We start from the raw sequence: 26,773 nt of genomic DNA, 5'->3' as shown, positions 1-26,773 counted from the left end.
TTTTCCAATGCTCTTGGTTCACTGCAGATGCTGCCTGTCTTTCCAAAATGACGAGCAGCGCTGAATGGCTTGAGAAGAACTTTGGCCTGTTCTCTGGCTATGCTACTGTGGAGTTTTTAGAAGCCCTGAATGTGAATTTCTCCAGTGTGCGTACCTGATGCCTTTCTCCAGTTGTCCATGTGATCTGTCATGATGAATCTTCTCTCTTTTTCAAGTGAAGGGCTTCACCTGCGCTAACTTCTGCTCTCTATTTTGTCCTTCAGTTGGGATCGCTGTCACTGCTGAACCCTACTCAAGTAGCTGAAATCACCCTGAGCTCTGGAGCGCTAAACAACACTGATCAGATCGTGGTTGTGTTTGACCGGCTGGAGAAAGGCGACGCTTTCCTGAACATGAAGGAATTTCTGACAGAACTAAATGCAGCTCCAGAGGCAAGTCAATCTGCTGAAATGTGTGGCATAGACCGTGTGGATGCCCCAGAGAAAGGTGTAGAATAGGAGGCTTTCTTGCGGTGCCACTCACACTCCTGTTGTTGTGTCTCTACAGATTCCTGTCATCAGCCCTGCTGTGAGTGACGTGATGATGAACCGCACCTTCGCAATCATTGAAGGCTATTTCCGGAAATTTGAGACTCACGATTGGGTGGTGTGGTTCACCGTGAATCTCGTTCCCATCCTCCCCAGTTTCACCACAGAAATGCTGGTTAAGGTCACAGCTTCAGTCAACTGCACCGACTACCGTGTGATGTGAGTTTCTAACTTCAGAGTGAGAATGTTTTTCAGCCTGCACCAGGATCTCCACCTCATGACCCCTCTTTGGCTTTGTGTTGCAGAGTTAAGGGATTGGGAATCAATTTCCAGAGAATGACATTTACCAGGAGGCAGGAGATAACCAATGTTCTGGTCGAGCACCTAAAGACAACTGCTGCCAAATTCAGCATGCCAGGTAAACCTTCCAGAACACCTTTTTCCAGCATCTCCTTGTTGCTGGAAGGGAATGGGTTGCAATATAAATATTTTTTCTTAGACAACAGGCCAGGGTGTGTGTTGTGTCCCCTGTTGTGTGCATGATGCAGGCTGACCTTCCTCCATCCTTGTCTTTAAAAAATCAGGTTGCAGACAGAAAACTGAAAGCGCTGCTGAATGGCTCGACACCAACTTGGGTCGATTCTCCTCTTTAGCCAGTTACTCAGACCTCAAGTCCCTGAACATTAGCATGGTAACGTACCATCTTTTTCTTATCTTTCCTTTCTACAGTTTTGTTGTTGTTGTTTGTTTGCTTGGTTTAGGTCAGGCACCAAAGCACTGGCGGTCTTGCATAATGTCCTCTGGTGTTGTGTTTTTGCTTTGTTCATCTTAGTTGGCAGCTCTGGGATCCCTAGCACCCGATCAGAAAGCAGAGCTACTGCTGGATCCATCCACCGATGCTCTAGACAATGTCACCGTGGTACAGGAGGTGTTGACCAGCATACTGACGTCTCCAGATGAGAAACAACTTGAGATGTTTTTTGAAACATTTGTGAAAGTCAGCAAAGTGGTGAGTAATGTTTGTAGGTAGGTCTTCAGAGTGACTAACCTTTATGAGCTGAACCGGATTTTAGATATTTAAACAAGCCAACAGCAACCCATCCTTCCTCCACCCCTTCAGGAAAGTATAACCTACATCGAAAATGTGGCTGTCCGAGACACAATGCTGAATCTGACCATGACTGCCCTGGCTCCCAAACTTCCCCTATTTGAAACAAGCGACTATGAGCTGTGGTTCCAAACCAATCTGGTGGTCCTGCTGGCCAGCTTCAGTCCTACAGTGCTGGAAGTCATCCCTGCCAACATCACATGCGAATCTTACCAAGCAATGTGAGCAAACCAGCCCCCTTGGCTTTAATTTCTCAATCGTTCTGTAGAAATAAAAGTGGAGATTGAGCAATGTTGTTTGTTTTGACAGACTGGAAGGCATGAAGATAGCTTTGGCAGATCTTCCGTCAGGAGTTGGAGTAGAGCTAAATTCAAGTGTAGACAAACTTCAACATTCACCACCAAAAGGTATGGCATCAGTAAAGCTGCTGGAATACTTAGGCAGTGCCTGGGCGGTGAGAAAAGCCAACAAATTGTGACCACATGTATTTGAATATGTCAGCGTCATGAGAGTTGCCTCCTATTGACCAATATCTCTTGTCTTGGCTTCTCTCTTTAGCCTGCATGACTGCACCACCCACCACACCCCCCACAGTGCCCCCCACCATGCCATACACTTTGACACCAACTGCTCCAAACACTGGGCCACCGATTGCTCAACCCACTGCAACCCCCACTATGCCATCCACCACACCATCCACGGTACCACCCACTGCACCACCCACCACCCTCACAGTACTCCCCACACTGACATACACCATGCTACCCACTTCTCCAAACACTGTGCCACCCATTGTTCCACCCACTGCACCACCCACCACACCCCCTACAGCAGCCCCCACGCTGCCATACACAATGCCAAACACTGCTCCAAACACTGCGCCACCTATTGCTTCACCTACTGCAACCCCCACCATGCTATCCACCACACCTATTACAGTACCACCCACTGCACCACCCACCACAGTACCCCCCACGGTGCCATACACCATGCCACCCACTGCTCTAAACACTGCGACAGCTATTGCTCCACCCACTGCTTCTCCCACCATGTCATCCACTACACTATCCACGGTAGCACCACCCACCACACCACCTACAGCACCCCCCACGCTTCCATACACCATGCCACCCACTGCTCTAAACACTGCGACAGTTATTGCTCCACCCACTGCATCTCCCACCATGCCATCCACTACACTATCCACAGTAGCACCCACTGCACCACCCACCACACCCCCCACAGTTCCCTCCACACTGCCATACACCATGCCACCCACTTCTTCAAACACTGTGCCACCAATATCTCCACCCACTGCAACCCCCACTATGCCATCCACAGTACCACCCACTGCACCACCCACCACACCTCCTACAGCACCCCCCACGCTTCCATACACCATGCCACCCACTTCTCCAAACACTGCGCCACCTATTGCTTCACCTACTGCAACCCCCACCATGCCATCCACCACACCTACTACAATACCACCCACTGCACCACCCACCACACCCCCCACAGTACCCCCCACGCTGCCATACACCATGCCACCCACTGCTCTAAACACTGCGACAGCTATTGCTACACCCACTGCATCTCCCACCATGCCATCCACTACATTATCCACAGTAGCACCCACTGCACCACCCACCACACCCCCCACAGTTCCCTCCACACTGCCATACACCATGCCACCCACTTTTCCAAACACTGTGCCACCAATATCTCCATCCACTGCAACCCCCACTATGCCATCCACCACACCATTTACAGTACCACCCACCACAGCCCCTACAGCACCCCCCACGCTTCCATACACCATGCCACCCACTGCTCTAAACACTGTGACAGTTATTGCTCCACTCACTGCATCTCCCACCATGCCATCCACTGCACCATCCACAGTAGCACCCCCCACAGTTCTCTCCACACTGCCATACACCATGCCACCCACTTCTCCAAACACTGTGCCACCGATATCTCCACCCACTGCAACCCCCACTATGCCATCCACCACACCATCCACAGTATCACAGACTGCACCAGCCACCACACCCCACACAGTACCCCCCACACTGCCATACACCGTGCCACCCACTTCTCCAAACACTGTGCCATCTATTTCTCCAACCACTGCACCACCCACCACATCTTCTACAGAACCCCCCATGCTGCCATACACCATGCCACCCACTGCTCTAAACACTGCGACAGCTATTGCTCCACCCACTGCTTCTCCCACTATGCCATCCATTACACCATCCACAGTACCACCTACTGCACCACCCACCACAGCTCCCACAGTACCCCCCACGCTGCCATACACCGTGCCACCCACTTCTCCAAACACTGTGCCACCTATTGCTCCAACCACTGCACCACCCACCACATCTTCTACAGTACCCCCCACGCTGCCATACACCATGCCACCCACTGCTCTAAACACTGCAACAGTTATTGCCCCACCCACTTCATCTCCCACCATGGCATCCACTACACTATCCATGGTAGCACCCACTGCACCACCCACCACACCCCCTACAGCGCCCCCTACGCTGCCATACACCATGCCACCCACTGCTCTAAACACTGCGACAGCTATTGCTCCACCCACTGCATCTCCCACCATGCCATCCATTACACCATCCACAGTAGCAGCCACTGCACCACCCACCACACTGCCATACAGTATGCCACCCACTGCTAAAAACACTGTGCCACCTATTGCTCCACCCACTGCAACCCCCACCTTGCCATCCACCACACCATCCACAGTACCACCCACTGCAACAACTACCACACTCTCCACAGTGCCCCCCACCTTGCCATCCACCACACCATCCACAGTACCACCCACTGCACCACCGACCGTGTCCCCCACCGCTGTTGTAAGTACTTCATCTGTTGGCATTCTGTTTGAGTCAGGATAAGCCCAAGATAAGCTCTTCCTAATTCTTTTCTCTAATTTTTGCTTTGTCTCACCTCTCACCAGTGCGAGGAAACATTGATCGATGGTGAGTCGGAACAAAGATTGCTAAATGTTTTCAGTTTTAATAATATTGTGAGATGGCTATAAAGATCTGCCACTGATAACTTTTCTGACCTTTTTTGCAGAGGAAAGGCTTTGTGCAGGTGTAGACAGGTGAGTTTCATTGTGGTGTCTACTGAGAAATGAGGTAAGATTTAAAACAGAGGTGTAAATGGACAACATGCTTTTGTGCCTTGCAGTGAACAACTTCAGACATCAGGCAGCGTCGCGGCTCAACTCTGCAACTTCAGCATTCCTGAATATGCCTGCTCTTCAGTAAGCCTTTCCTGAAGCGTGCAGCAGTATGACTGTTAATTGTAAAGAGACCTTTTTCTCTAACAGCACAAATCTGTCCGCTTCCCCCCCCAAGGTTGCGTCCTCTCTGTCCTCTGATGACCTCGTCATGCTGCTGACCTGCAAGGCATCAACGGTCATGAGCAACAGCACAGAGATGTGGAAGCTTTTCTTCCAGAAAGTCACTGGGGTTCTGGAGAATGCGCTGTCCGTGTACTCTAGTCAGGTCAGTAGCAGCCCTGCATTTTCCAGTACACAAGTGAAACACTGCCACAGGGCTCTGTTTTGACATGTGTGTGACATATGTGCCCTTTGCTTTCCCAGAACCTAAGCAACGGTCATGCTGTATCCAACATTCTGGATGCCATTGGACAGCTGACAATCAGCAACTTTAGCGCTTCACAGCTGACAAATGCCAGCTTCATTACAGCCTGGTTCCAGGAGCGTCTGAGACCGTTTTTGCCATCTGTCTCTGTGGAGTTTCTATCCTGCTTGAGTACCAAGAACTTCAGCTGTGACTCCTACCAAGCAGCGTAAGTAACCTCAATGCTGTGGAAGTGCTGAAGGGGTGCTTAGGAGAGAGAAGTCTGGCAATCCATAATGGCCACCATTCTTTGCCTATTTAGGGTGCTGGGTCTCAGCCGTCAATCATCGCTCATGGCAATGGAGACAAAACAGGACGTCTTCAATGCTTTCATCAAACCCTTCCTCTCAAGAGCTGACCGAACAGGTAAGCCCTGTCACTGTCAAGCTTCATCAGGGTATCTTTTAACGTCTGAGGTTGTGGCAAATTTTGCAGCTTGCTTACAATTGCACTGTTTCTGTTGAATTTTCCAATGCTCTTGGTTCACTGCAGATGCTGCCTGTCTTTCCAAAATGACGAGCAGCGCTGAATGGCTTGAGAAGAACTTTGGCCTGTTCTCTGGCTATGCTACTGTGGAGTTTTTAGAAGCCCTGAATGTCAATTTCTCCAGTGTGCGTACCTGATGCCTTTCTCCAGTTGTCCATGTGATCTGTCATGATGAATCTTCTGTCTTTTTCAAGTGAAGGGCTTCACCTGCGCTAACTTCTGCTCTCTATCTTGTCCTTCAGTTGGGATCGCTGTCACTGCTGAACCCTACTCAAGTAGCTGAAATCACCCTGAGCTCTGGAGCGCTAAACAACACTGATCAGATCGTGGTTGTGTTTGACCGGCTGGAGAAAGGCGACGCTTTCCTGAACATGAAGGAATTTCTGACAGAACTAAATGCAGCTCCAGAGGCAAGTCAATCTGCTGAAATGTGTGGCATAGACCGTGTGGATGCCCCAGAGAAAGGTGTAGAATAGGAGGCTTTCTTGCGGTGCCACTCACACTCCTGTTGTTGTGTCTCTACAGATTCCTGTCATCAGCCCTGCTGTGAGTGACGTGATGATGAACCGCACCTTCGCAATCATTGAAGGCTATTTCCGGAAATTTGAGACTCACGATTGGGTGGTGTGGTTCACCGTGAATCTCGTTCCCATCCTCCCCAGTTTCACCACAGAAATGCTGGTTAAGGTCACAGCTTCAGTCAACTGCACCGACTACCGTGTGATGTGAGTGATATTTGTAAATGTTTCTGTAGCTCTTTAAAATATTCCTCCGTCAGTCAGTGAATTTTTTTATGCACATTCACATTCATGGCTTCACAATAGTTGCTATTACTTATCAGTGAATAATTTAAAGTACATCTCTCAAAGGTTGAAGTCCTATCTTTATATTTTTTTATCTTGGACTGATTAAATGCATATATATTTTTGCAAATCCTTTAAAACTCTAAAACTGTCCAGAAGATGTTGATTTTGCTTTGTGTGTTTATTTCAATGCAATGAACAGTACACATCTTGTTAATCTCATGTCATTTACAGTGTTAAAGGTCTTAGTAAGGTTTATTCTCAAATGCCTGTCCAAAGAAGAAAGGAAATTGCTGCAGGTCTAGTGGCACACCTTAAACAAATTGTCTACCAGATCAATCAGCCAGGTATTTCCACTTGTATTATTAAAACAATAAATCAAGATCTCTGCTTACATTAATAATATTATTAACAATTGAGTTATCTTGACAAGTTACTCTATGAAAAATGTAATTTAATGAGCTATAAAACTGTATCTATAATCTGCAGCCTGCAAACAGGGCATCACAAATGATTCTGACTGGCTGCAAATGAACCTTGGTCAGTTCTTCAACTATGTGCCTTATTCGGACCTAGCCGCATTCAACATCTCATCGGTAAAGTTAAAATCACACTCTTGCAAATGGTCTTGGATTCAGTCAGCACAGACAGGCCAATAGTGTCTCCTTCTCTGTGCAGGAAGCCGTGTTTGGCTCTCTAACTGATGAACAGAAGGTTGAGCGTATCCTGATCCCGGGTCTCCTGGAGGACGAAACCTCTGTCAGACAACTCTTTGCATCTGTTGTAAACTCTCAAAACCAGTTAAAACAGTTCTTCATCACATTCACTAGCATGTCTGCACAGGTGAGAATGTTTTTGGTGTTGAATTTAGCTGTAATGTTTTTTTTTTTTTTTGCTTGTTTTGACTTTTCACCGTATCTTTTCTATTTTGTTTTCCAGAGGAACGTCTTTAGTGTCAGCACTACTGTGAGCAGCGTCATTCTGAACATGACACTGGTGGCCCTGGAGGACAGATTCCAAAACTTCTTTCCGCAGACATTTGCTGATTGGTTCCAGACTTACCTTCGCATTTTCCTCCCTGGGATCGGGCCAAACACCCTCTCTGTCATCCCCTTGACCATCAACTGCGATTCTTACACAGAAATGTGAGAACTACCTGATTTGCCGAAATGTCTCTGTGATGAAGTATTCTCTCAAACAAAGAAAGTCTTCTAGTTGCTTCCTATGGTAGCCACCTTTACCCAAAGTAGTCTACAATGGATGAATAATGCTCGTGCGTGCTATTTGCTGTCAAGTGCAATGATTCCCCTCATTCATTAAGCATTTCAGATATGATTTTCTCCTTGAAAAACACACAGTAGTTGTTAACAATAAACCGTCACATTCAGTCTATCAGTGTCTAGTTATTAACAATAAACCGTCACATTCAGTCTATCAGTGCCCAGTTATTAACAATAAACCGTCACATTCAGTCTATCAGTGCCTAGTTATTAACAATAAACCATCACATTCAGTCTATCAGTGTCTAGTTATTAACAATAAACCGTCACATTCAGTCTATCAGTGCCTAGTTATTAACAATAAACCATCACATTCAGTCTATCAGTGTCTAGTTATTAACAATAAATCGTCACATTCAGTCTATCAGTGCCTAGTTATTAACAATAAATCGTCACATTCAGTCTATCAGTGCCTAGTTATTAACAATAAACCGTCACATTCAGTCTATCAGTGCCTAGTTATTAACAATAAACCGTCACATTCAGTCTATCAGTGCCTAGTTATTAACAATAAACCGTCACATTCAGTCTATCAGTGCCTAGTTATTAACAATAAATCGTCACATTCAGTCTATCAGTGCCTAGTTATTAACAATAAACCGTCACATTCAGTCTATCAGTGCCTAGTTATTAACAATAAATCGTCACATTCAGTCTATCAGTGCCTAGTTATTAACAATAAACCGTCACATTCAGTCTATCAGTGCCTAGTTATTAACAATAAACCGTCACATTCAGTCTATCAGTGCCTAGTTATTAACAATAAATCGTCACATTCAGTCTATCAGTGCCTAGTTATTAACAATAAATCGTCACATTCAGTCTATCAGTGCCTAGTTATTAACAATAAATCGTCACATTCAGTCTATCAGTGCCTAGTTATTAACAATAAACCGTCACATTCAGTCTATCAGTGCCTAGTTATTAACAATAAACCGTCACATTCAGTCTATCAGTGCCTAGTTATTAACAATAAATCGTCACATTCAGTCTATCAGTGCCCAGTTATTAACAATAAACCGTCACATTCAGTCTATCAGTGCCTAGTTATTAACAATAAATCGTCACATTCAGTCTATCAGTGCCTAGTTATTAACAATAAATCGTCACATTCAGTCTATCAGTGCCTAGTTATTAACAATAAATCGTCACATTCAGTCTATCAGTGCCTAGTTATTAACAATAAACCGTCACATTCAGTCTATCAGTGCCTAGTTATTAACAATAAACCGTCACATTCAGTCTATCAGTGCCCAGTTATTAACAATAAACCGTCACATTCAGTCTATCAGTGCCTAGTTATTAACAATAAATCGTCACATTCAGTCTATCAGTGCCTAGTTATTAACAATAAATCGTCACATTCAGTCTATCAGTGTCTAGTTATTACGAACAAACGAAAAAACGAAAACTAAAATGTAAAATAATTGTCATTAACTGAAATAAAAACAAAAACGAGAGTTTTTTCAAAAACTAGAACTAACTGAAAATGTATTGTACTGAAAAAAAACAGCTTAAACCAGCCTAGGCTGGTTAGCTGGTTTTAGCTTGTCAACCAGGCTGGTTTTAGAGGGGTTTTGGCCATTTCCAGGCTGGTTTTCAGCCATTTCCAGCCTGGTCTTAGCTGGTCAGGCAGGGAGATGACCAGCTAAAACCAGCTTAACCAGCCTAGCCAGGCTGGGAGCCCAGCCAAAACCAGCTATGTCCAGCGTAAACCAGGCTGGTCAAGCTGGTTTTAACTCGATTTAGCCGGTCAGTTTCCAGCCTGACCAGCTAAAACCAGGCTGGAAATGGCCAAAACCCCTCTAAAACCATCCTGGTCGACCAGCTAAAACCAGCCAACCAGCCTAGGCTGGTTTAAGCTGGATTTTCTGCAGGGATATACATACAAAACTAACTGAAACTAACTAGAATTATAGCAAAAACCTCCTTCGTTTTCGTATTTGTAACTGTATGTGATGCATAATCTTACTGTAAGCATTTTAGAAGTAAATATACCCGCGCTGCAGGTGTTTGTGTTTGACCCTTTCGCACCTCAGAGTCTCCTGCCGTCATTGGCCAGATCGAGCCGGTTCTCCTCATCCTCTCTGTTGCTCCCGCGACAAAAACAACGAGTGGACATGACAGCAGCACGGTGACAGCATTAAATACAGAGACTTAAAACTATTACTTTAACACATTTGTGCCCAATAATGGGTTTTATTTCTGTATCGCGATCGCGAACGAATCTTTTTAACCGGATCTTCTAAGTGAACCGGTTGAACAAGTTCACCAAATCGAACTGAATCATTTGAAATGATTCGCGTCTCCATTAAGCACTTATTCACCCACTTCTTGCTTAATAACAAGCCTAATACCCCCTCTGACTCTAAAAAATCCAATGTACGCTCTCATTCAATAATTAGAATAGCAACGTTACAGTGAGTGGCGTTGAACCGATAATACTGCGCATGCGTAATTCAGTGAACCAAACACAAACGACACATCCTGCTGTATGACTGAACTGAACTTTGAACAACTGCAGCGCGGGTAAACCGAGGGCTTAAATGAGAGCATCTGGAGAAAAACGTAAGTTTATTTCATAACAGACAATGGTAATGAAATTTAAATAAGTGCAGCAGTTGGGTTTACAGTTAGTAAAACTTTACTGTAAGACATTTTTCAGATCATGTTGATGTTTAAACTGACTGAAATGACTATTGCTGACTACATAATGTTGAGTCCAAACATCCGCGTCAGAAATCTGAATTTCCCATCACCAGGCCCGGATTAATAATTCAGAGGCCCCTGGGCACAATGTCTTGTAGGCCCCCTATAGCCGCACCCCATATTTTAATGAAAAAAATAAGATTAGTATAATATTTGTTAAATAAAATTAATCTGTAATGTATTGCCCACATTTTTTTTAATAAATGATATACAGTACATATATTTCTAGTCTACAGAGATGTCACTTATTTTTAAAGCAGTTAAAGAACACTTTGAAAAAATACTAATACAACTCGGGGAAATTGATGGATTTTAATATACTTGTTCAAGTTCACTGAAGCAGCACTAAAATTTATATTTAAGGTATTTTTAATGTATAACTTCTACAAACTTATAACGCATATGATTTGGATTACACCTCTCCAATCCAGTTCTAAGAATCTGAGTCCTCCATAACACACACTTATTAATGATTCCTACTTGTCTTCCTCGTGATGGAGAGTATGTGCAGTGTGTGCCCATAATGCCCATTGGTTAATCCGGCCCTGCCCATCACTACGTCTAACCTCACACGCAGCCTTGCACACATATTGTACTTAGGGCTGCTTTCTTGCAAGATGTTGTATTTGAATTTGAGGATGGGTAGATGGTTGTGGTAGATGATAGTGTTCATGTGTTCTCTGAATAATTGAATTGAGTTGAATACATGTTTCAAAAAATGTTTGACTGCGATTTTAATAATACAATATTTATCCTGATGATTTTGAGTCTTGTACCTAACATTAGTATTGGATGGAGAGTGTCTGGTTTGTGCAGAGATGGAAATTTTACACATCAGAGTCTGAAGACTTTTTCTCAGAATTTTACTCAATTTCTTAAAGAAGCAATCAAAGTCGTGCATCAGTTTAATCATGCATCCTTTCTTCTGTCTTGGTAGTGTGAGAGGCTGTGATGATGTATTCAGCAAACTCACATCGGTACAGACCAATGATGTCTACAGATTCACAATGGACTATCTGACCCATAAGCCCAGTCCAGGTATATTGCGTGTGTCTGTGTGTGTGTGCGTGTGTCTGTGTGTGTGCGTGTGTGTGTGTATACCTATTATTGCTTGCATTTTGGTGGGGCCAAATGTCCCCACAAGTATAACAATGCCAGTAATTTTCAACCTTTTTTAGTCCCCATGAGGATAATGGTTCATAAATCACACAAAGTGAACTATTTTGAAAATGTAAAACTGCAGATTGCTCCCTGTGAGAGCTGAGTTCAGGGTTTATACACCGTGTGTACAGTAGAAAGATCATTATGTCTATGAGAGGGTAGCAGCAAAAGAAAACAGTGTGTGCGTGTGCGCGTGTGTGTGTGTGTGTGTGTGTGTGTGTGTGTGTGTGTGTGTGTGTGTGTGTGTGTGTGTGTGTGTGTGTGTGTGCGCGTGTGCATGCGCGTGTGCGTGTGTGTGCATGTGTGTGCGCGTGTGCATGCGCGTGTGCGTGCGTGTGTGCATGCGTGCGTGCGTGCGTGCGTGTGTGTGTGTGTGTTTAAGAGTTTCAGAGTCTTGTGTCTCTCTGTTTTCAGGAAGCTCCTGTGTTCAGGGCACGAGCAACAGCTCAGACTGGCTGATGAAGAGTTTCGGGCGGTTCAGCATGTGGGCCAGCTTCAGTGACCTGATCAGCCTGAATAAAGACTTTGATGGGGTGAGCGGAGGGACGACGCCTGTGTGCTGTCATTCCTGTCTACTGCTTTCACACACACACAGTTTACTACATGCTCATGAGCTGAGAAATGAAGAAGGTCTTTACATTCGTACAGTATCGCCGAGCATTATACATTAAACAAGCGATGGGAGCAGACAGAGTTACCAGGGTAATGTCCTTTCACTGTTCAACATCACGTGGGAAATATCTGAAACAGAACACAAGATTCAGGAGGGCTGATGATTTAGCTGTACACATTGACAGTATGCAGTACACATGTGCAGGAGCATGGGGAAGTGAATAAGAGCAGCAGGAGAAGACATCCAGCTGAGATCTAGAAGCACATTTCACACACTGAAATCCTGTCTGCACTCAATGGCATTTCTAGTGGCCTAGACGTGTTGGTCCTGCAGTGTGTGTAGTAAGTGTGTGTAGTAAGTGTGTGTGTGTGTGTGTGTGTGTGTGTGTGCAGGTTGAAGCCGCAGCTCTCTTGACTCCACCTCAGCTGGCTCAGCTTTGCTCCGCCCCCTCGCGCCTCAGCGGGCCGCAGGACGTGCAGACTGTGATGAGTGTGCTCGACACGCAGCAGCTCACACTCTTCTTCAATGATCTCTCTCAAAATATCTCAGTGCGTGAAGTGTTTCTTCCTTGCTGTGTGCATGCATGTGTGTGTGTGTGTGTGCTGAGCCTGATGTCCTGGTGTGTGTGCAGGTGAGCGGTCTGGTGTACCCTGCGCAGCTGAAGCAGGCGTTCCTGCAGGTGGTGTTGAACAGACGGGATCTGTGGTCTTCTTCTCTCAGTGATGCGGAAGTGTCGCTCTGGCTCACGGTTCGACTGCGCCCCCTCCTGTCTTCTCTGACTGCCTCTGATGTCTCGCCGTATTTCGCCATCGTCGCTTCTCGAGGCTGTGGCGTCAGACAGACGGCGTAAGACACATCGACACGTTACATGTGACGAACTGTTCATGTGCTCACAGATGTGTTACTGACCTGTGTGTGTGTGTGTGTGTGTGTGTGTGTGTGTGTGTGTGTGTGTGTGTATGTAACAGAGTGACTGAGCTGAACACTCTGAGAACGGCTCTTGATGGAAACACACAGCGTGAGATCTACAACAGCATCCTACAGTTACTCACAGGTAAACACACGCTCAAAACAAACACACACTGACTCAGACACACACACACACACACACACATTCAGTAAGGTAAACCCTTCAAACACTGCTTAACCCCATGTTTTCCTCCTCTTCTTACCCCTGAGCTGTCAGACGTGTGTGTGTGCGTGTGTGCGTGTGTGTGTGTGTGTGTGTGTGTGTGTGTGTGTGTGTGTGTGTGTGTGAAATGTCGTGTGTTCTGTCAAGATTATTTGATCTTCAGACAATAGCAGATGAATCGTTGACGGAGGTCATGACTGCTGTTTGATATCAGTGTGAAATAAAGGGAATATCTCTTCATGTCATGAACAAACGTTCCTCCAACATTAACAGAACGTTCCTCTGAGAGTTGGTCTTGTTCTTGAAGATGAGCACTGAGACCTCATCTCCATATCCCTCATTTCTGACAGGTTTCACTCAAATCCTCATGTAAGGTTTTTTGCTAATTATCCTACAAGCATCTCGGAGTAACACTATAATAATTGCAGAACTACAGTTTTTCTCGATTGCTTTGATGCAGTTGTCAACTGAAACTCCACATTTTGAAAACAGTGAACACACACAGGTCTAAACAGCGGCACTCATGGACAAAATGACGCAGTTTGCTTGCAAAAGGCACATATTGTGTCAAAACATTTAAAATACGAAACAAAAGCTAGTTTTACCTTCAAACAACACAACTTGCAAACAAGTATATGAGCTCTTTCAAATAATCATTACACAATGCACAACAAAATACAAAATACAGGGGTCAGTGCACCACCATTGCTTGCCATTGTAGCTTATTGTCAATGGCATTTGTTGTCTTTCCATTTGGGCTGTCAAATTTGCCTTTTTGCAAAGAATTGGATCCAGAATAAGAAATGCTTTGATTAAATATATACTGAATTCAGGACATTTTTCAAACTGTGGCTGAAAACTGAAATACTGTATTTAAAATAATTAAATAAAAAAACACAAAAGTAATAAAATACTGTAAATAATAGAGAAAATACGTGTACACCAGTATACAGTCATATCTATTGGGAGTATAGGACATAGCCATATTGACCTCCTCCATCAATGCTGGCACAGAACAGCACAGACCTGCCGCTGTTTTATAAGGTTTGCAGACTGATTGCTAATTGAAGATTTGTGTGAAGTGTTATGCTGCGTTCACACCAGATGCGGCATGCGCGTCAAGTGCGAGTGATTTACATGTTAAGTCAATGCAAACGTGCGAATAGACATCCTGCGGCGCAAATTGCGCGAATGGCGCGGTGCGAATAGCACAATACGCACGAGGCGAATTGAGCGTTTGCGCGTTTGACGTGCACATTAACACTGTTATTTTCTTCATAAAATCCATGTTAGCCATTTAGCTATGAAGCTAGAGTCACAGAGCAGACAGAGGCCCTGCCCATCACGCGAATCCGCGTCTGTTTTGAAGTGAATTTGACCCGCGATTGAAGCGGATTTGACGGGCGAATGAAGCAAGTAAACTCAAATGTTCACGCGGAAATTTACGAGTGAATAGCGCGATTTATCCGGGCGTTCCGCGTCTGGTGTGAACACAGCATCAAACCGGTGCTTCAGTGATTTCATACTGATGTTGGTAGTTTTTAATAGTTAGGAACAGATGGTTTCTGTTTGGTTACCATAGCTAAAACAATGGAGTTTGGACTGCTCAATGACCTCTGTGTTGACTGTTTTGAAAAATGGTGGGGAAAATGTGTCAAGCCATTGAGAAAGGGTCTGCATATTTGCAAGACCTGTGTTCTGCTCTGCTGGGATAGTGATAATGAAAATGAAGAGGAACCTAGTTTCTTTATCCAGCTCAAAGCAAACAAGATAATCTGTAAATATATTCTCAAGTATCCCCACAATTGGTATATTATTTCACCATGATCTAGCTTCAAGATCCCCACAGTCGTCTTCCATGAAAATCCACGATCTCTTGAATCTTGGGGACCTCGTCAGAGCAGCTCATTCAAGATTGTCTTTAGTTGTGTGTTTCATATCGGTCACGTGGGCCTGGACTGTGCTCGCTGTATCAGAAAGCTCTGCTTCACTGTTGACAGCTCGTCAGCCAGCACACAGCGTGTGATATCTCTGCAAGATCATTGTGTAGAGGAGAAAGGTTCAGATTTGAGAGCTGCGTTGTCGTCTGGGAGCTTCGTTTGCCCCTATCTGAGGCCCGAGGATACGCAGGTAGAGCTGAAGGTACAGGCCGCTGAGATGCTGGATTAGCAGCTTTACTGGCGTTATTCTTCATGATTCAGCACGACAGATCTTATTGTTGATGGAAATGAGATGAACAGCTCTTGTTGACAGGGTGAAGGAACAGAATGGGCAAAAGGTTGAGCTATAGTTACACACTGCAGGAGACGCGGCTTCTCTCCTCAGACCAGGAGGCAAACTAAACACGTCTCCAAAGCTTTAGCATATTGCAGAAGCGCTGTTAGTAAAGATTCAGACGTGCGTTGTGTTGTGTCTCTTTCAGGTTCTCCTCTGCGCTGTTACACAGGCGGCAGCTTCCTCCTGTTCCTCCGGTCCTCCTTCCAGCAGTTCGGTCTCCCAGATCTGAGCAGTGTCTTGTCCCTGATCCCGCAGGCCAGCCGGACACAGGTAAGGCAGAGGTCTAGCTCAAACTGAGGTCTTTTAACAGCTGTGTGAGTGACGGTATACTGTATTTGGAGACTCTGGCGTGCTGCAGTAGGTGGAGCTGTAACGCTGCTGCCGCTCGACTCCTAAACACAACAACATTAGAGGCTGAGAGAGAAGACGAGTTTCATGAAAGACTGACCCTGATTCACACGAGGCTTCAGCGTCAGCGCTTGACAGAGGGCGTGTCTGAAGTTGGGCTGATGCGATCCTCATAGCAGCATCAGCCAATGAAATTAGTCAGCAATCGGCCTGTCTGAGCTGGTGTATTTGCATACAGCGATCTGATTGGCTGACGCTTCAGTTGGTGCTTGAAAAGTTGAGAAAGTCCCAACTTTTGCAGCAAGCAACACCACTGAAGCAGCGCTGACGGATCCACAATGCAGTTCGGCTACGCCTGACGTCACCCAATCAGAGTGAATGGAAAGCTTTAACGCTGACGCCCGTGTGAATGAGATGCACCAGTCTTCTCCAGCGTGAAGCGACACTGTGGCATGCATCATTGCTGTATATCTGCCACAGACAGACACTGAATGAGAACATGTTTACAACTTTATTATTATTAAGACAGGACATGACGCGGTGTGCTTGGTGTGAGACTCCGAGAGTTTAAAATCTCCCTGCGAGTGATTAACACATCTGACAACATCTGATGCTCTGCTGCTCCACCCTCCTGATTATTCATGTTGCTAACTTAATGCTTCCAGCTTTACCGTATTTACACCACAAATAACACAAACCCGCTGTAGCTTCTCCTTAAATCAGCTGTGTCGAGGTGCCTTTAGTGCTGTTGTGCTGGATGATTTTCTCCATCCGGACTCTGAACAAAAAAATAATAATGTCAAATAAGGCGGAGTTCCAGGACACGCCCACTGACTGCATAATCATCTGTGTGTGTGTGTGTGTGTGTAAGTGAGTGTGTGTGTGTGTGTGTGTGCGTGCGTGTGTGTGCGTACGTGCGTGCGTGCGTGTGTGTACATGCGTGCTCCTAATCCTCTGTGTTCCTGCAGGTGCTGAGCTCCATGTCTCCATCAGAGCTCAGTGAGTTCCTGAACGTTACTCAAGCCGTCGGGAGCTCATCTGGGCTTTGTGAACTGCTCAGCGCGTACAACCAGACGGCAGTGTATCTGCAGACGGTGGGTGTTGAGCCGAGGTTGTAAGAGTGACTGAGAGCTTTATCACCAGATCTTCTTGTATATAGTTTTCTGTGTTCATTTGCTGGCAGTCTCGTATACAGCTGAAGTCAGAATTATTCGCCCCTTAATTTATTTTCTTGTTTTAATATTTCCCAAATGATGTTGAACAGATTGAGGAAATGTTCACAGTGTGTCTGATAATGTTTGTTCTTCTGGAGAAAATCTGATTTGTTTTATTTCAGCTAGAATAAAAGCAGTTTTTATTTTTTAAACACCATTTTAAGCTCAATATTATTCGCCCCTTTAAGCTATATTTGTTTTCAATAGTCTCCAGAACAAACCATCATTATACAATGACTTGCCTAATTACCCTAACTTCACCCTGATTACCCTAGTGAAGTCTTTACATGTGACTGTAAGCTGTATAGAAGTGTCTTGAAGAATATATAGTCTAATATTATGTACTGTCATCATGACAAAGAGGAAATAAATCAGTGATTAGAGATGAGTTATTAACACTGTTATGATCAGACATGTGTTGGAGAAATCTGCTCTCTGATACACAGAAACTGGAGGAAAAATAATTCAGGGGGGCGAATAATTCTGACTTCAACTGTACATATATAACACACATTTTCACGACCCTTTTATCATGACTGAGAGTTAAAAAACAGCTGTTAGACCACTGAATTCCAGAGCCTTGCAGACACACACACACACACACACACACACACACACACACACACACATGTAGAGACTCGCACTATTTGCTCTGTCAGACTATATGTGAGGACTAACTCCTCAAATCATGGTTCCAGTAGCAGTAAAGTCTCTCCGCTGAGCTCTCTAAAGCATCCTCTATAGTTTATTTCATTTCTGTCCATCCTAAAGGAAATGACAGAGCAGCACACACTTCATCAGTCACGCTCCAGTCAGCCAGTTGTGGTGATTTTCACACTTGTCCTGTACAGATGTAGAATCAGACGTCCTGCACACCATATCTCGTGTGTGTGTGTGTGTGTGTGTGATGATGGGGTGGGAGGTTTAGAAAGCGCTCTGCTCTTGTATTAATCGCTGTGTCCCGCACAGGCGCCGCTGGGCTCGCAGGCTTTGGCCCGTCAGGTGTTGACCTGCGTCTGGCCTGGAGTTCTGCAACTGAACGGCCCGTCTGAGGTGAACGAGTGGTTTGACCTGCGGCTGCTGAGATACCTGCCATTGCTCACCTTACAGCTTATAAGCCCCGCAGAGCTCCAGAGCGCCTCCTGCCTGTCATACAGAAAACTGTAAGAGCTTACAACACACACACACACACACACACACACACACACACAGACACATCTCCATGCACACACCCTCCTCCAGTGGTCTTCCACAGGCATACACACAACTCCTCACATGCACACACACAAACACACACATGCATACAAACACACCACATCTCCATGCACACACAACCCCCTCCCCAACCCTCCTGAATGAACTGAAGTGCATATCTAAACAATACTTTGATGATCGATTGTTAAAGCTGTTATTGTGTCGCAGACGTTTGACCTGTGTGTGTGTGTGTGTGTGTGTGTGTGTGTGTGTGTGTGTAGTATTTCAGTACTTGGAAAAAACTACAACTACTCTGAGACTAACTTCAGCCCAGAGGATGTGTACAGCTCCATCAAGGAGTATCTCAGCAATGGTGAGAGTTTGCACCCTGTCTAGGTTTATGTGTACGAGGTGTGTGTGTGTTTGCATGTTAATGGTGTGTGTGTGTGTGTGCAGATGGTTCTCCGCGGTGTTATAACGCAGCCGATCCTCAGCTGAACTCCACAGACTGGTTTGTCAGCTACATCGGAGTCTTCATCAGCTACGTCAGTCTGTCCGATCTCAACTCCTTTGTGTCGTCTGACCAGGTAAAGCACACACACACACACACGCACACACACACACACACACATACCCAAGCGAGTGCTGTTTTTCCAGCGGCTGTGCTTCTGTGTTGTTCTGCAGATCGGTGTGTTCTTAGAGGACCCGGGAAACCTTCAGCTGCTCAACAGCACCGCGGGCATCCAGTCCAGCGTAGTGGAGTACTACATCACACAGCTCTACATCCTGGACCAGTACTTTAATCCCATGAGGTACGGCGAGCGCACACACACACACACACACACACACAGTGATACAGCTGTCATCTGCTGGTGTGGATCCTACAGAACTGGCAGAGTTTGGTGGATTACTGATTCCGAATCAGGTTACAGCATTAGTAGTCAGGTCTATAATCTCGTAGATTACGTCTTTACGGACATCATGTTTATTGACGCAGGATAATCTTGTGATAGAAACAAAAACAATCTTCATTCTTTATCAGAAACAACAGTTTAATTGAGAGTATAGAGATGTTTAAGAAAAATCAGCTCATGTTGAACAACTCGCTGCCTTCATGTGGATAATCATGTAAACCATGAAGTACTGTAATCTGATCCCCAGTGTTTCAGCAGCAGCGTACTCTAGTTAAACACATCCGGTTCTGGAATCTGATTATCTAATACATAATAATTATAATCACTTGTGTGTGTGTGTGTGTGTGTGTGTGTGTGTGTGTGTGTGTGTGTGTGTGTGTGTGTGTGTGTGTGTGTGTGTGTGTGTGTGTGTGTGTGTGTAAAGTGTGCCACCGCAGTTCCTCTGTGATATCCCTGCCGTGGCGTTTGAGCCTCTCAGTGAAGCAGACAGTTTGCGTCTCATCCAAAGCATCAACATGTACTGCAACGGCACCCAGAACCCTCAGGTAACCCAGTCCATTCAATCCGTCACTCCATCTGCCTTTTCCATTCCTCATTTCACCTGCAGTGACAGACCATAATCACAGAACTAGAGAGCAACATCTGTAGACCTGTCTCTATAGAACCATGATAGACCTATCTATAGAACCACGGCTACAGACCTGTATGTACAGAACCACAGACCTGTATGTATATATCCATGCACTCACACTCAGTGAGGTGTGTGTCATGGCTATAAACAGTGTTGTTGCTCCTCGGTTATTTCCATCACAGTGTGTCAGAGTGGTTGTTGGTTTAAATGTGAGTGGTCTGAAGCGAGTGTGACGCTCCATCATTCTCCTCCACCCAGATCACGGCTGCCCTCACAGATAATCTGCCCTCGCTGTCCTCCAACACCATCGAGCTGCTGGGCAATCAGAGCGTGGGGCTGACGGAGGGCCAGATTAGCGCCGCTCCGCCCGCTGTTATCAGGAGCTCTCTGGCCACGCTGAGCTCTGTGGACGGCTGGAGTCAGGGCCAGGCCGACGCCATCGTGCAGACGCTCATACAGTCCAACTATGTGGTGAGTGTGACAACAAACACCCAGAGCTGACAGAAAACTGCACACTTCTGATACACAGGTTTGATTATGGAGCTCAATATTAAAATGAGTTAAATAACATTTGTATTAAATTAAATTAATTAAATGCGTTACGGGAGTCAGCATTATTAGCCCCCCTGTATATCTGCCCCACTTACTCTTTAACACAGGGGTCACCAATCCTGGTGCTGGAGGTCCGGTGCCCTGCAGGGTTGAGCTCCAACCTGCCTCAACACACCTGCCTGAGTGTTTGAAGTCTCCCGAGTAAGAGCTCGATCAGCTTGTTCAGGTGTGTTTGATCAGGGTTGGAGCTCAAATCTGCAGGACACCAGAACTTCGAGAATAAGTTTGCTGACTCCTGGTTTAACGCAAAGAAAAAAAACTCAACACATTTCTAAACATGACAGATATTAATAACTCCTTTCTTTAACTCTGTCATGATGACAGCACACACTGTTGTATAATATAGTACAGGACTGAAGGGCTTTAAATACAGCAATTAACAACAAAACTGACAAAACAAAAACTGCTGAATGGAGCATACACTAACATATAGACAACACTAGCACTACACTAACACAAGATGGCGCCAAACAGGCAAAACCAGGGACAAAGCAGACTGGCATGTGTATATATATATATATTCATGCCAATGTGTGTGTGAACATAGTTACTCACGGTCTAGAGGATAAGCAGTACGCAGATGAGTCTGTGTTATTCAGCGGTCGTCATCCTGAATAACATACACTGTATGAATGACCAATCAGAATCAAGTGAATAATAATAATATGGTATGATGTAATGCTTTGGAGAGACATGAAGAAAATGGAAGAGGAAGAGCTCTGGACAGCTCTGGATCAGGCTGATCTGGGGTCTGTGAGTGTGTAACGTGTGTCTGTGAGTGTGTAACGTGTGTCTGTGAGTGTGTAACGTGTGTCTGTGAGTGTGTAACGTGTGTCTGTGAGTGTGTAACGTGTGTCTGTGAGTGTGTAACGTGTGTCTGTGAGTGTGTAACGTGTGTCTGTGAGTGTGTAACGTGTGTCTGTGAGTGTGTAACGTGTGTCTGTGAGTGTGTAACGTGTGTCTGTGAGTGTGTAACGTGTGTCTGTGAGTGTGTAACGTGTGTCTGTGAGTGTGTAACGTGTGTCAGTGAGTGTGTAACGTGTGTCTGTGAGTGTGTAACGTGTGTCTGTGAGTGTGTAACGTGTGTCTGTGAGTGTGTAACGTGTGTCTGTGAGTGTGTAACGTGTGTCTGAGTGTGTAACGTGTGTCTGTGAGTGTGTAACGTGTGTCAGTGAGTGTGTAACGTGTGTCTGTGAGTGTGTAACGTGTGTCTGAGTGTGTAACGTGTGTCTGAGTGTGTAACGTGTGTCAGTGATTGTGTAACGTGTGTCAGTGATTGTGTAACGTGTGTCTGTGAGTGTGTAACGCGTGTCTGTGAGTGTGTAACGCGTGTCTGTGAGTGTGTAACTTGTGTCTATGAGTGTGTAACGCGTGTCTGTGAGTGTGTAACGTGTGTCAGTGAGTGTGTAACGTGTGTCTGTGAGTGTGTAACGTGTGTCAGTGAGTGTGTAACGTGTGTCAGTGAGTGTGTAACGCGTGTCTGTGATTGTGTAACGTGTGTCAGTGAGTGTGTAACGTGTGTCTGTGAGTGTGTAACGCGTGTCTGTGAGTGTGTAACGCGTGTCTGTGAGTGTGTAACTTGTGTCTATGAGTGTGTAACGCGTGTCTGTGAGTGTGTAACGTGTGTCTGTGAGTGTGTAACGCGTGTCTATGAGTGTGTAACGTGTGTCAGTGAGTGTGTAACGTGTGTCAGTGAGTGTGTAACGTGTGTCAGTGAGTGTGTAACGTGTGTCTGTGAGTGTGTAACGTGTGTCTGTGAGTGTGTAACGTGTGTCTGTGAGTGTGTAACGCGTGTCTGTGAGTGTGTAACGCGTGTCTGTGAGTGTGTAACTTGTGTCTATGAGTGTGTAACGCGTGTCTGTGAGTGTGTAACGTGTGTCAGTGAGTGTGTAACGTGTGTCTGTGAGTGTGTAACGCGTGTCTATGAGTGTGTAACGTGTGTCAGTGAGTGTGTAACGTGTGTCAGTGAGTGTGTAACGTGTGTCTGTGAGTGTGTAACGTGTGTCAGTGAGTGTGTAACGTGTGTCTGTGAGTGTGTAACGTGTGTCAGTGAGTGTGTAACGTGTGTCTGTGAGTGTGTAACGTGTGTCTGTGAGTGTGTAACGTGTGTCTGTGAGTGTGTAACGTGTGTCTGTGAGTGTGTAACGTGTGTCTGTGAGTGTGTAACGTGTGTCTGTGAGTGTGTAACGTGTGTCTGTGAGTGTGTAACGTGTGTCAGTGAGTGTGTAACGTGTGTCTGTGAGTGTGTAACGTGTGTCTGTGAGTGTGTAACGTGTGTCTGTGAGTGTGTAACGTGTGTCAGTGAGTGTGTAACGCGTGTTGTTTCCAGATCGACAGCGACTCGTCTCTCTTGGCTCTCGGCACGCTGGTCAAAGGTCTTCCGTCAGACACACTCTCCAGCATCCAGCCCTCCACACTGCTCTCCGTATCCCAGAACCCCACATTCATCAGCAACATGGTGGCGGCACCGCAGGTCCTGCAGATGGTGTACGTCATGCAGGTGAGGCTAGTTTTCCAGAAAGTGTGTGTTTCTCGGGGGTGTGTGTGTTCCATCTGGGGTGAGTGTTCCTCTGTGGGGTGTGTGTTCCTCAAAGGGTTGCGTAATCCTCTGGGATGTGTGTTCCTCTGCGGTGTGTGTGTGTTCCATCTGGGGTTGGTGTTCCTCTAGGGTTTGTGTTACCTCCAAGGTGTGTGTGTACTCAGGGGTGTGTGTTCCCTGGGGGGGCGGTTGTTCCTCAGGAGTGTGTGTTCCTTGGGGGTGTGTGTTCCTCTGGGATTTGTGTTTCCTCCAAGGTGTGTGTTCCTCTGCAGTGTGTGTTCCTTATGGCCAATGCTCTCTGCTGTCCTTCTGCAGATTGTGTCCATCGATGTCACACAAGTTCTGCAGAACGTTCCGGATCAGCTGGCCAGCTCCATCCCACCGGTGCTGCTGGCTCCACAGGGCTCTGTGAACCTTAGCCTGATCAACCAGAAGCAGTGGACGCAGGAGCAGGTGTGTGTGTGTGTGTGTGTGTGTGTGTGTGTGTGTGTGTGTGTGTGTGTGTGTGTGTGCTCACTGTGTGTTGTGTTGTTGTTTTGCAGGCTCTGGTGTTGTTCAGCTCAGTGGCGAGTGTCAGTCAAGATACAGAGGAGTAAGTCCCTCAGAGAGGTTACCTGTCTACTGTCGGTGCACACACAATCTAACAAACGTGTGTGTGTGTGTGTGTGTGTGTGTGTGTTCAGGCTGTCGGTGCCGGTCCTGCAGGGTTTCAGCTGTACGTCAGTGCAGACGGTCAGCACACAGAAGGTGAAGCAGATGGTCAGATCCTGCAGACACAGACCCGGCCGGAGTAAGGTGCAGCTGCAGGAGAGTCAGGTACCGCACACTCTTTACTGCGTGCACATGTGGTCACAGCTGAGCTCCTGACCCCTGACCCCTGTCTCTCTGTTTTCAGCTCATGTGCATGAACAACTATGTGAAAGACGAGCCTCTGTCCAGCTTCTCTGATTTACCTGCAGAGGTGCTACTCTACTACAGGTGAGGAACAACACTAGGATTAGCCATTTAGCAGATACAACTGAGGATAACAGCAGCAGTTCAGCTCACTCGACCCCATGAAAATGTGTGTGACAAATAGGTAATAGTAATCAGACAAATAGGGAAAACAGGAAAGGGATTACCAGTAAGTCCTATTGCTCGTCCATTAAGTGTTGACAGAACAGATTCCACCAGGATGGGATGTTAAAGACGAAAGTCCTTGCAATCGATTTTGTGCCGTGGGATGAGGCCACAGAGTGACATTGGGTAGCCGAGTCCAGAGCCTTGATGGGCACACAAGCCTGATGTAGAAGATTCATGTAAAGAGCCAGCGATTGGTTTGCAGGCAAGTGACAAGCCTTGAATTAGATTTGAGCAGTGATTGGAGGCTGAATAAAGGTGGGACATGCTCTGTTCTGGATCAGCTGCAGAGGCTTGATGTTGTAGTTTAGGAGGCCAGCCAAAAGATCATTGCAGTAGTCCAGCCTTGATAAGACGAAAGCCTGGATAAACAATTGACCAGCAGGCTCTGACAGAAGGGGTCTGATCTCCCTGGGGTTATGTACGGCAAATTGGCAGGATCGGGCATCTGCAGCTACATGGTCAATAAATTCCAGAATCACCTGAATCACTTGAGGCTTACTGGTTGTGCTGTAAGGAGGTGCTGAGGATGCAGCATTACCTGCGGTTCAGTTTTGACAAGGTTGAGTTGACGGTGATGGTCCCTCACCCGGCCAGAGTTACTCTCACACATGCTGATATTCATGAAGCAATCGCTGGGGTGGTCTGGATATAATGAGAGGTGTTGGGTGTTGTTAGCATAGCAATGTTAGCAAAAGCCATGTTTCTGGATCCCAGACCCAAGTGACCTCATGTAAACGAAGAGGAGAAGCGGTCTTAGTACAGAGCTCTGAGGCACCCCAGGCACAAGATGTTGTGGCTCGAACTCTGCACAAGACACCATCAAGGCTAGCGAGTGTGTGTGGCTGTTGATGTGGTGTGTTTGTCTTAGATGTAGAGAACGAAGAACTGATGGTCACTGTTATATTAGTATAAATGTTGCTGATGAGGGAGCATGCAGGAATTACAAGTGTTCTTCTACTATATGTGACATGACGAGCTGAACAGGTCAGTAGAATGTTTTGCAGAGACTCAGTAAACATTCATTATGATGCATGTTTCCCCTGTGTGTGTGTGTGTGTGTGTGTGTGTGTGTGTGTGTGTTTGTGTGTGTGTTTGTGTGTGTGTTTGTGTGTGTGTTTGTGTGTGTGTTTGTGTGTGTGTTCAGCTATGACAATGTCCAGCCGGTGAACTGCAGATCATACTTCAGTGCCGTGGGTCAGGCAGATTACTCGGTCCTCTCCAGCGTCCTCAACAAACCGGCTGCTCTGTTCGCCAACGCACGCAGCTGCCTGGTGAGAATCTCACACACACACACACTGACAGAACACCTGCATTTACAGATGAATGTGCCAGTAAACGTGTGTGTGCGTGTGTCACAGGGCATCACGGGTAACAGTCTCAGTAAAGATCAGATTGCGGTTCTGGGTAACCTGACGTGTACGCTGGACCCCGTCTACATCCCCAACTCTGACCCGTCCATCATCGAGAGCCTGAAGAACTGTGTGGAGCTGTCGGACGCTCAGATCTCTGCGGTTCAGCGGCTGCTGCTGTCAGGAAACACATCTTACGGGTGAGAATCAACCGCTCTTCCTTCTCACAGCTCCTCAGTTCTTTGTGTGTGTGTGTGTGTGTGTGTGTGCGTCTGTGTGTGTGTGTGTGTGTGTGTGTTTGCTGACGGGTGCGCTGCTCTTTCAGGAACTCCTCCACATGGGGTCAGCAGACGCTGCAGAGGCTGGCTAAGATCCCGCTGTACTTCACCAACTCCTTCTGGAGTCTCTTCAGTGCGGTACGGCTTTCAGCCCGCTCACCTCACTCTCCTACTGGAGGGCTTCTTTATTCATGTGTGTGCGTGTGTGTGTGTGTGTGTGTGTGTGTGTGTGTGTGTGTGTGTGTGTGTGTGTTACAGACTGTGAAGAAGAACTTCATGACCACGTTCATGCCGTATCTGAGGTCTATAAACACAGACAAGACCAAACTGAAGACGCTGTTTAGCAACTGCAACAGTGGGTTATCTAGGAGCAGATTGAGCCGCTCCACAGGTAAAACACACACACACACACACACACACACAGTGAGAATGACACTATTAATGAATGTAATGTTCAGTGTTTGAGATGTGTATAGTAAGAGCAGGTTATGGACAGCTGTATCATCAGATGAGCGGACACTGATTGACTTCATTGTTCGTAGCTTTTGACAGACTTGCAGTCATACAGAAGCGAATGCGACAGGCTGGAAACACAAGCTCGTACGAAAAGTTTTGCGTTTCGCTGCATTGGAGAGTTCAAGCGTGGTGAACTGTGACCATTAAGAATGAGTCTGAATCTACTTTTGCTTTATTAAAGGAGGGAAAATCCTCTCTGTGCCGCGGCGCATGGTCTAATCTAGTTCTGGGTGTGTTTTGAGAATAAACCAATCAGAGTCTCGTCTCTCTCCCT

At 46.1% G+C, this 26,773-nt stretch overlaps 1 protein-coding gene across 1 annotated transcript in view; it reads left to right on the top strand.

Annotated features, from left to right (window-relative positions):
* Positions 1-26,773, top strand: part of LOC100330916 (uncharacterized) — a 103,968-nt gene that overhangs the window by 72,863 nt on the left and 4,332 nt on the right. Inside the window, exons 224-267 of the mRNA XM_073908413.1 lie at positions 28-146; positions 264-431; positions 547-746; positions 833-945; positions 1,112-1,218; positions 1,360-1,536; positions 1,648-1,856; positions 1,945-2,042; positions 2,194-4,523; positions 4,628-4,649; positions 4,750-4,777; positions 4,864-4,939; positions 5,034-5,183; positions 5,282-5,490; positions 5,584-5,687; positions 5,814-5,932; positions 6,050-6,217; positions 6,333-6,532; positions 6,845-6,957; positions 7,100-7,206; positions 7,289-7,453; positions 7,550-7,755; positions 11,537-11,637; positions 12,175-12,293; positions 12,766-12,921; positions 13,005-13,219; positions 13,342-13,427; positions 15,928-16,052; positions 17,099-17,224; positions 18,314-18,507; positions 18,820-18,911; positions 18,995-19,125; positions 19,223-19,350; positions 19,877-19,997; positions 20,342-20,554; positions 23,025-23,195; positions 23,550-23,687; positions 23,777-23,826; positions 23,918-24,050; positions 24,130-24,212; positions 25,501-25,627; positions 25,715-25,905; positions 26,031-26,121; positions 26,242-26,374. Coding sequence (XP_073764514.1) covers positions 28-146; positions 264-431; positions 547-746; positions 833-945; positions 1,112-1,218; positions 1,360-1,536; positions 1,648-1,856; positions 1,945-2,042; positions 2,194-4,523; positions 4,628-4,649; positions 4,750-4,777; positions 4,864-4,939; positions 5,034-5,183; positions 5,282-5,490; positions 5,584-5,687; positions 5,814-5,932; positions 6,050-6,217; positions 6,333-6,532; positions 6,845-6,957; positions 7,100-7,206; positions 7,289-7,453; positions 7,550-7,755; positions 11,537-11,637; positions 12,175-12,293; positions 12,766-12,921; positions 13,005-13,219; positions 13,342-13,427; positions 15,928-16,052; positions 17,099-17,224; positions 18,314-18,507; positions 18,820-18,911; positions 18,995-19,125; positions 19,223-19,350; positions 19,877-19,997; positions 20,342-20,554; positions 23,025-23,195; positions 23,550-23,687; positions 23,777-23,826; positions 23,918-24,050; positions 24,130-24,212; positions 25,501-25,627; positions 25,715-25,905; positions 26,031-26,121; positions 26,242-26,374 — 8,112 coding nt within the window. The remainder of the gene's footprint in view (positions 1-27; positions 147-263; positions 432-546; positions 747-832; positions 946-1,111; positions 1,219-1,359; positions 1,537-1,647; positions 1,857-1,944; positions 2,043-2,193; positions 4,524-4,627; positions 4,650-4,749; positions 4,778-4,863; positions 4,940-5,033; positions 5,184-5,281; positions 5,491-5,583; positions 5,688-5,813; positions 5,933-6,049; positions 6,218-6,332; positions 6,533-6,844; positions 6,958-7,099; positions 7,207-7,288; positions 7,454-7,549; positions 7,756-11,536; positions 11,638-12,174; positions 12,294-12,765; positions 12,922-13,004; positions 13,220-13,341; positions 13,428-15,927; positions 16,053-17,098; positions 17,225-18,313; positions 18,508-18,819; positions 18,912-18,994; positions 19,126-19,222; positions 19,351-19,876; positions 19,998-20,341; positions 20,555-23,024; positions 23,196-23,549; positions 23,688-23,776; positions 23,827-23,917; positions 24,051-24,129; positions 24,213-25,500; positions 25,628-25,714; positions 25,906-26,030; positions 26,122-26,241; positions 26,375-26,773) is intronic.

Source organism: Danio rerio, chromosome 1, assembly GCF_049306965.1.
Source record: "Danio rerio strain Tuebingen ecotype United States chromosome 1, GRCz12tu, whole genome shotgun sequence".
Taxonomy (NCBI): domain Eukaryota; kingdom Metazoa; phylum Chordata; class Actinopteri; order Cypriniformes; family Danionidae; genus Danio; species Danio rerio.
The sequence above is the reverse complement of the archived record's forward strand: the minus strand, read 5'-3'. Positions and strand labels throughout refer to the sequence as shown.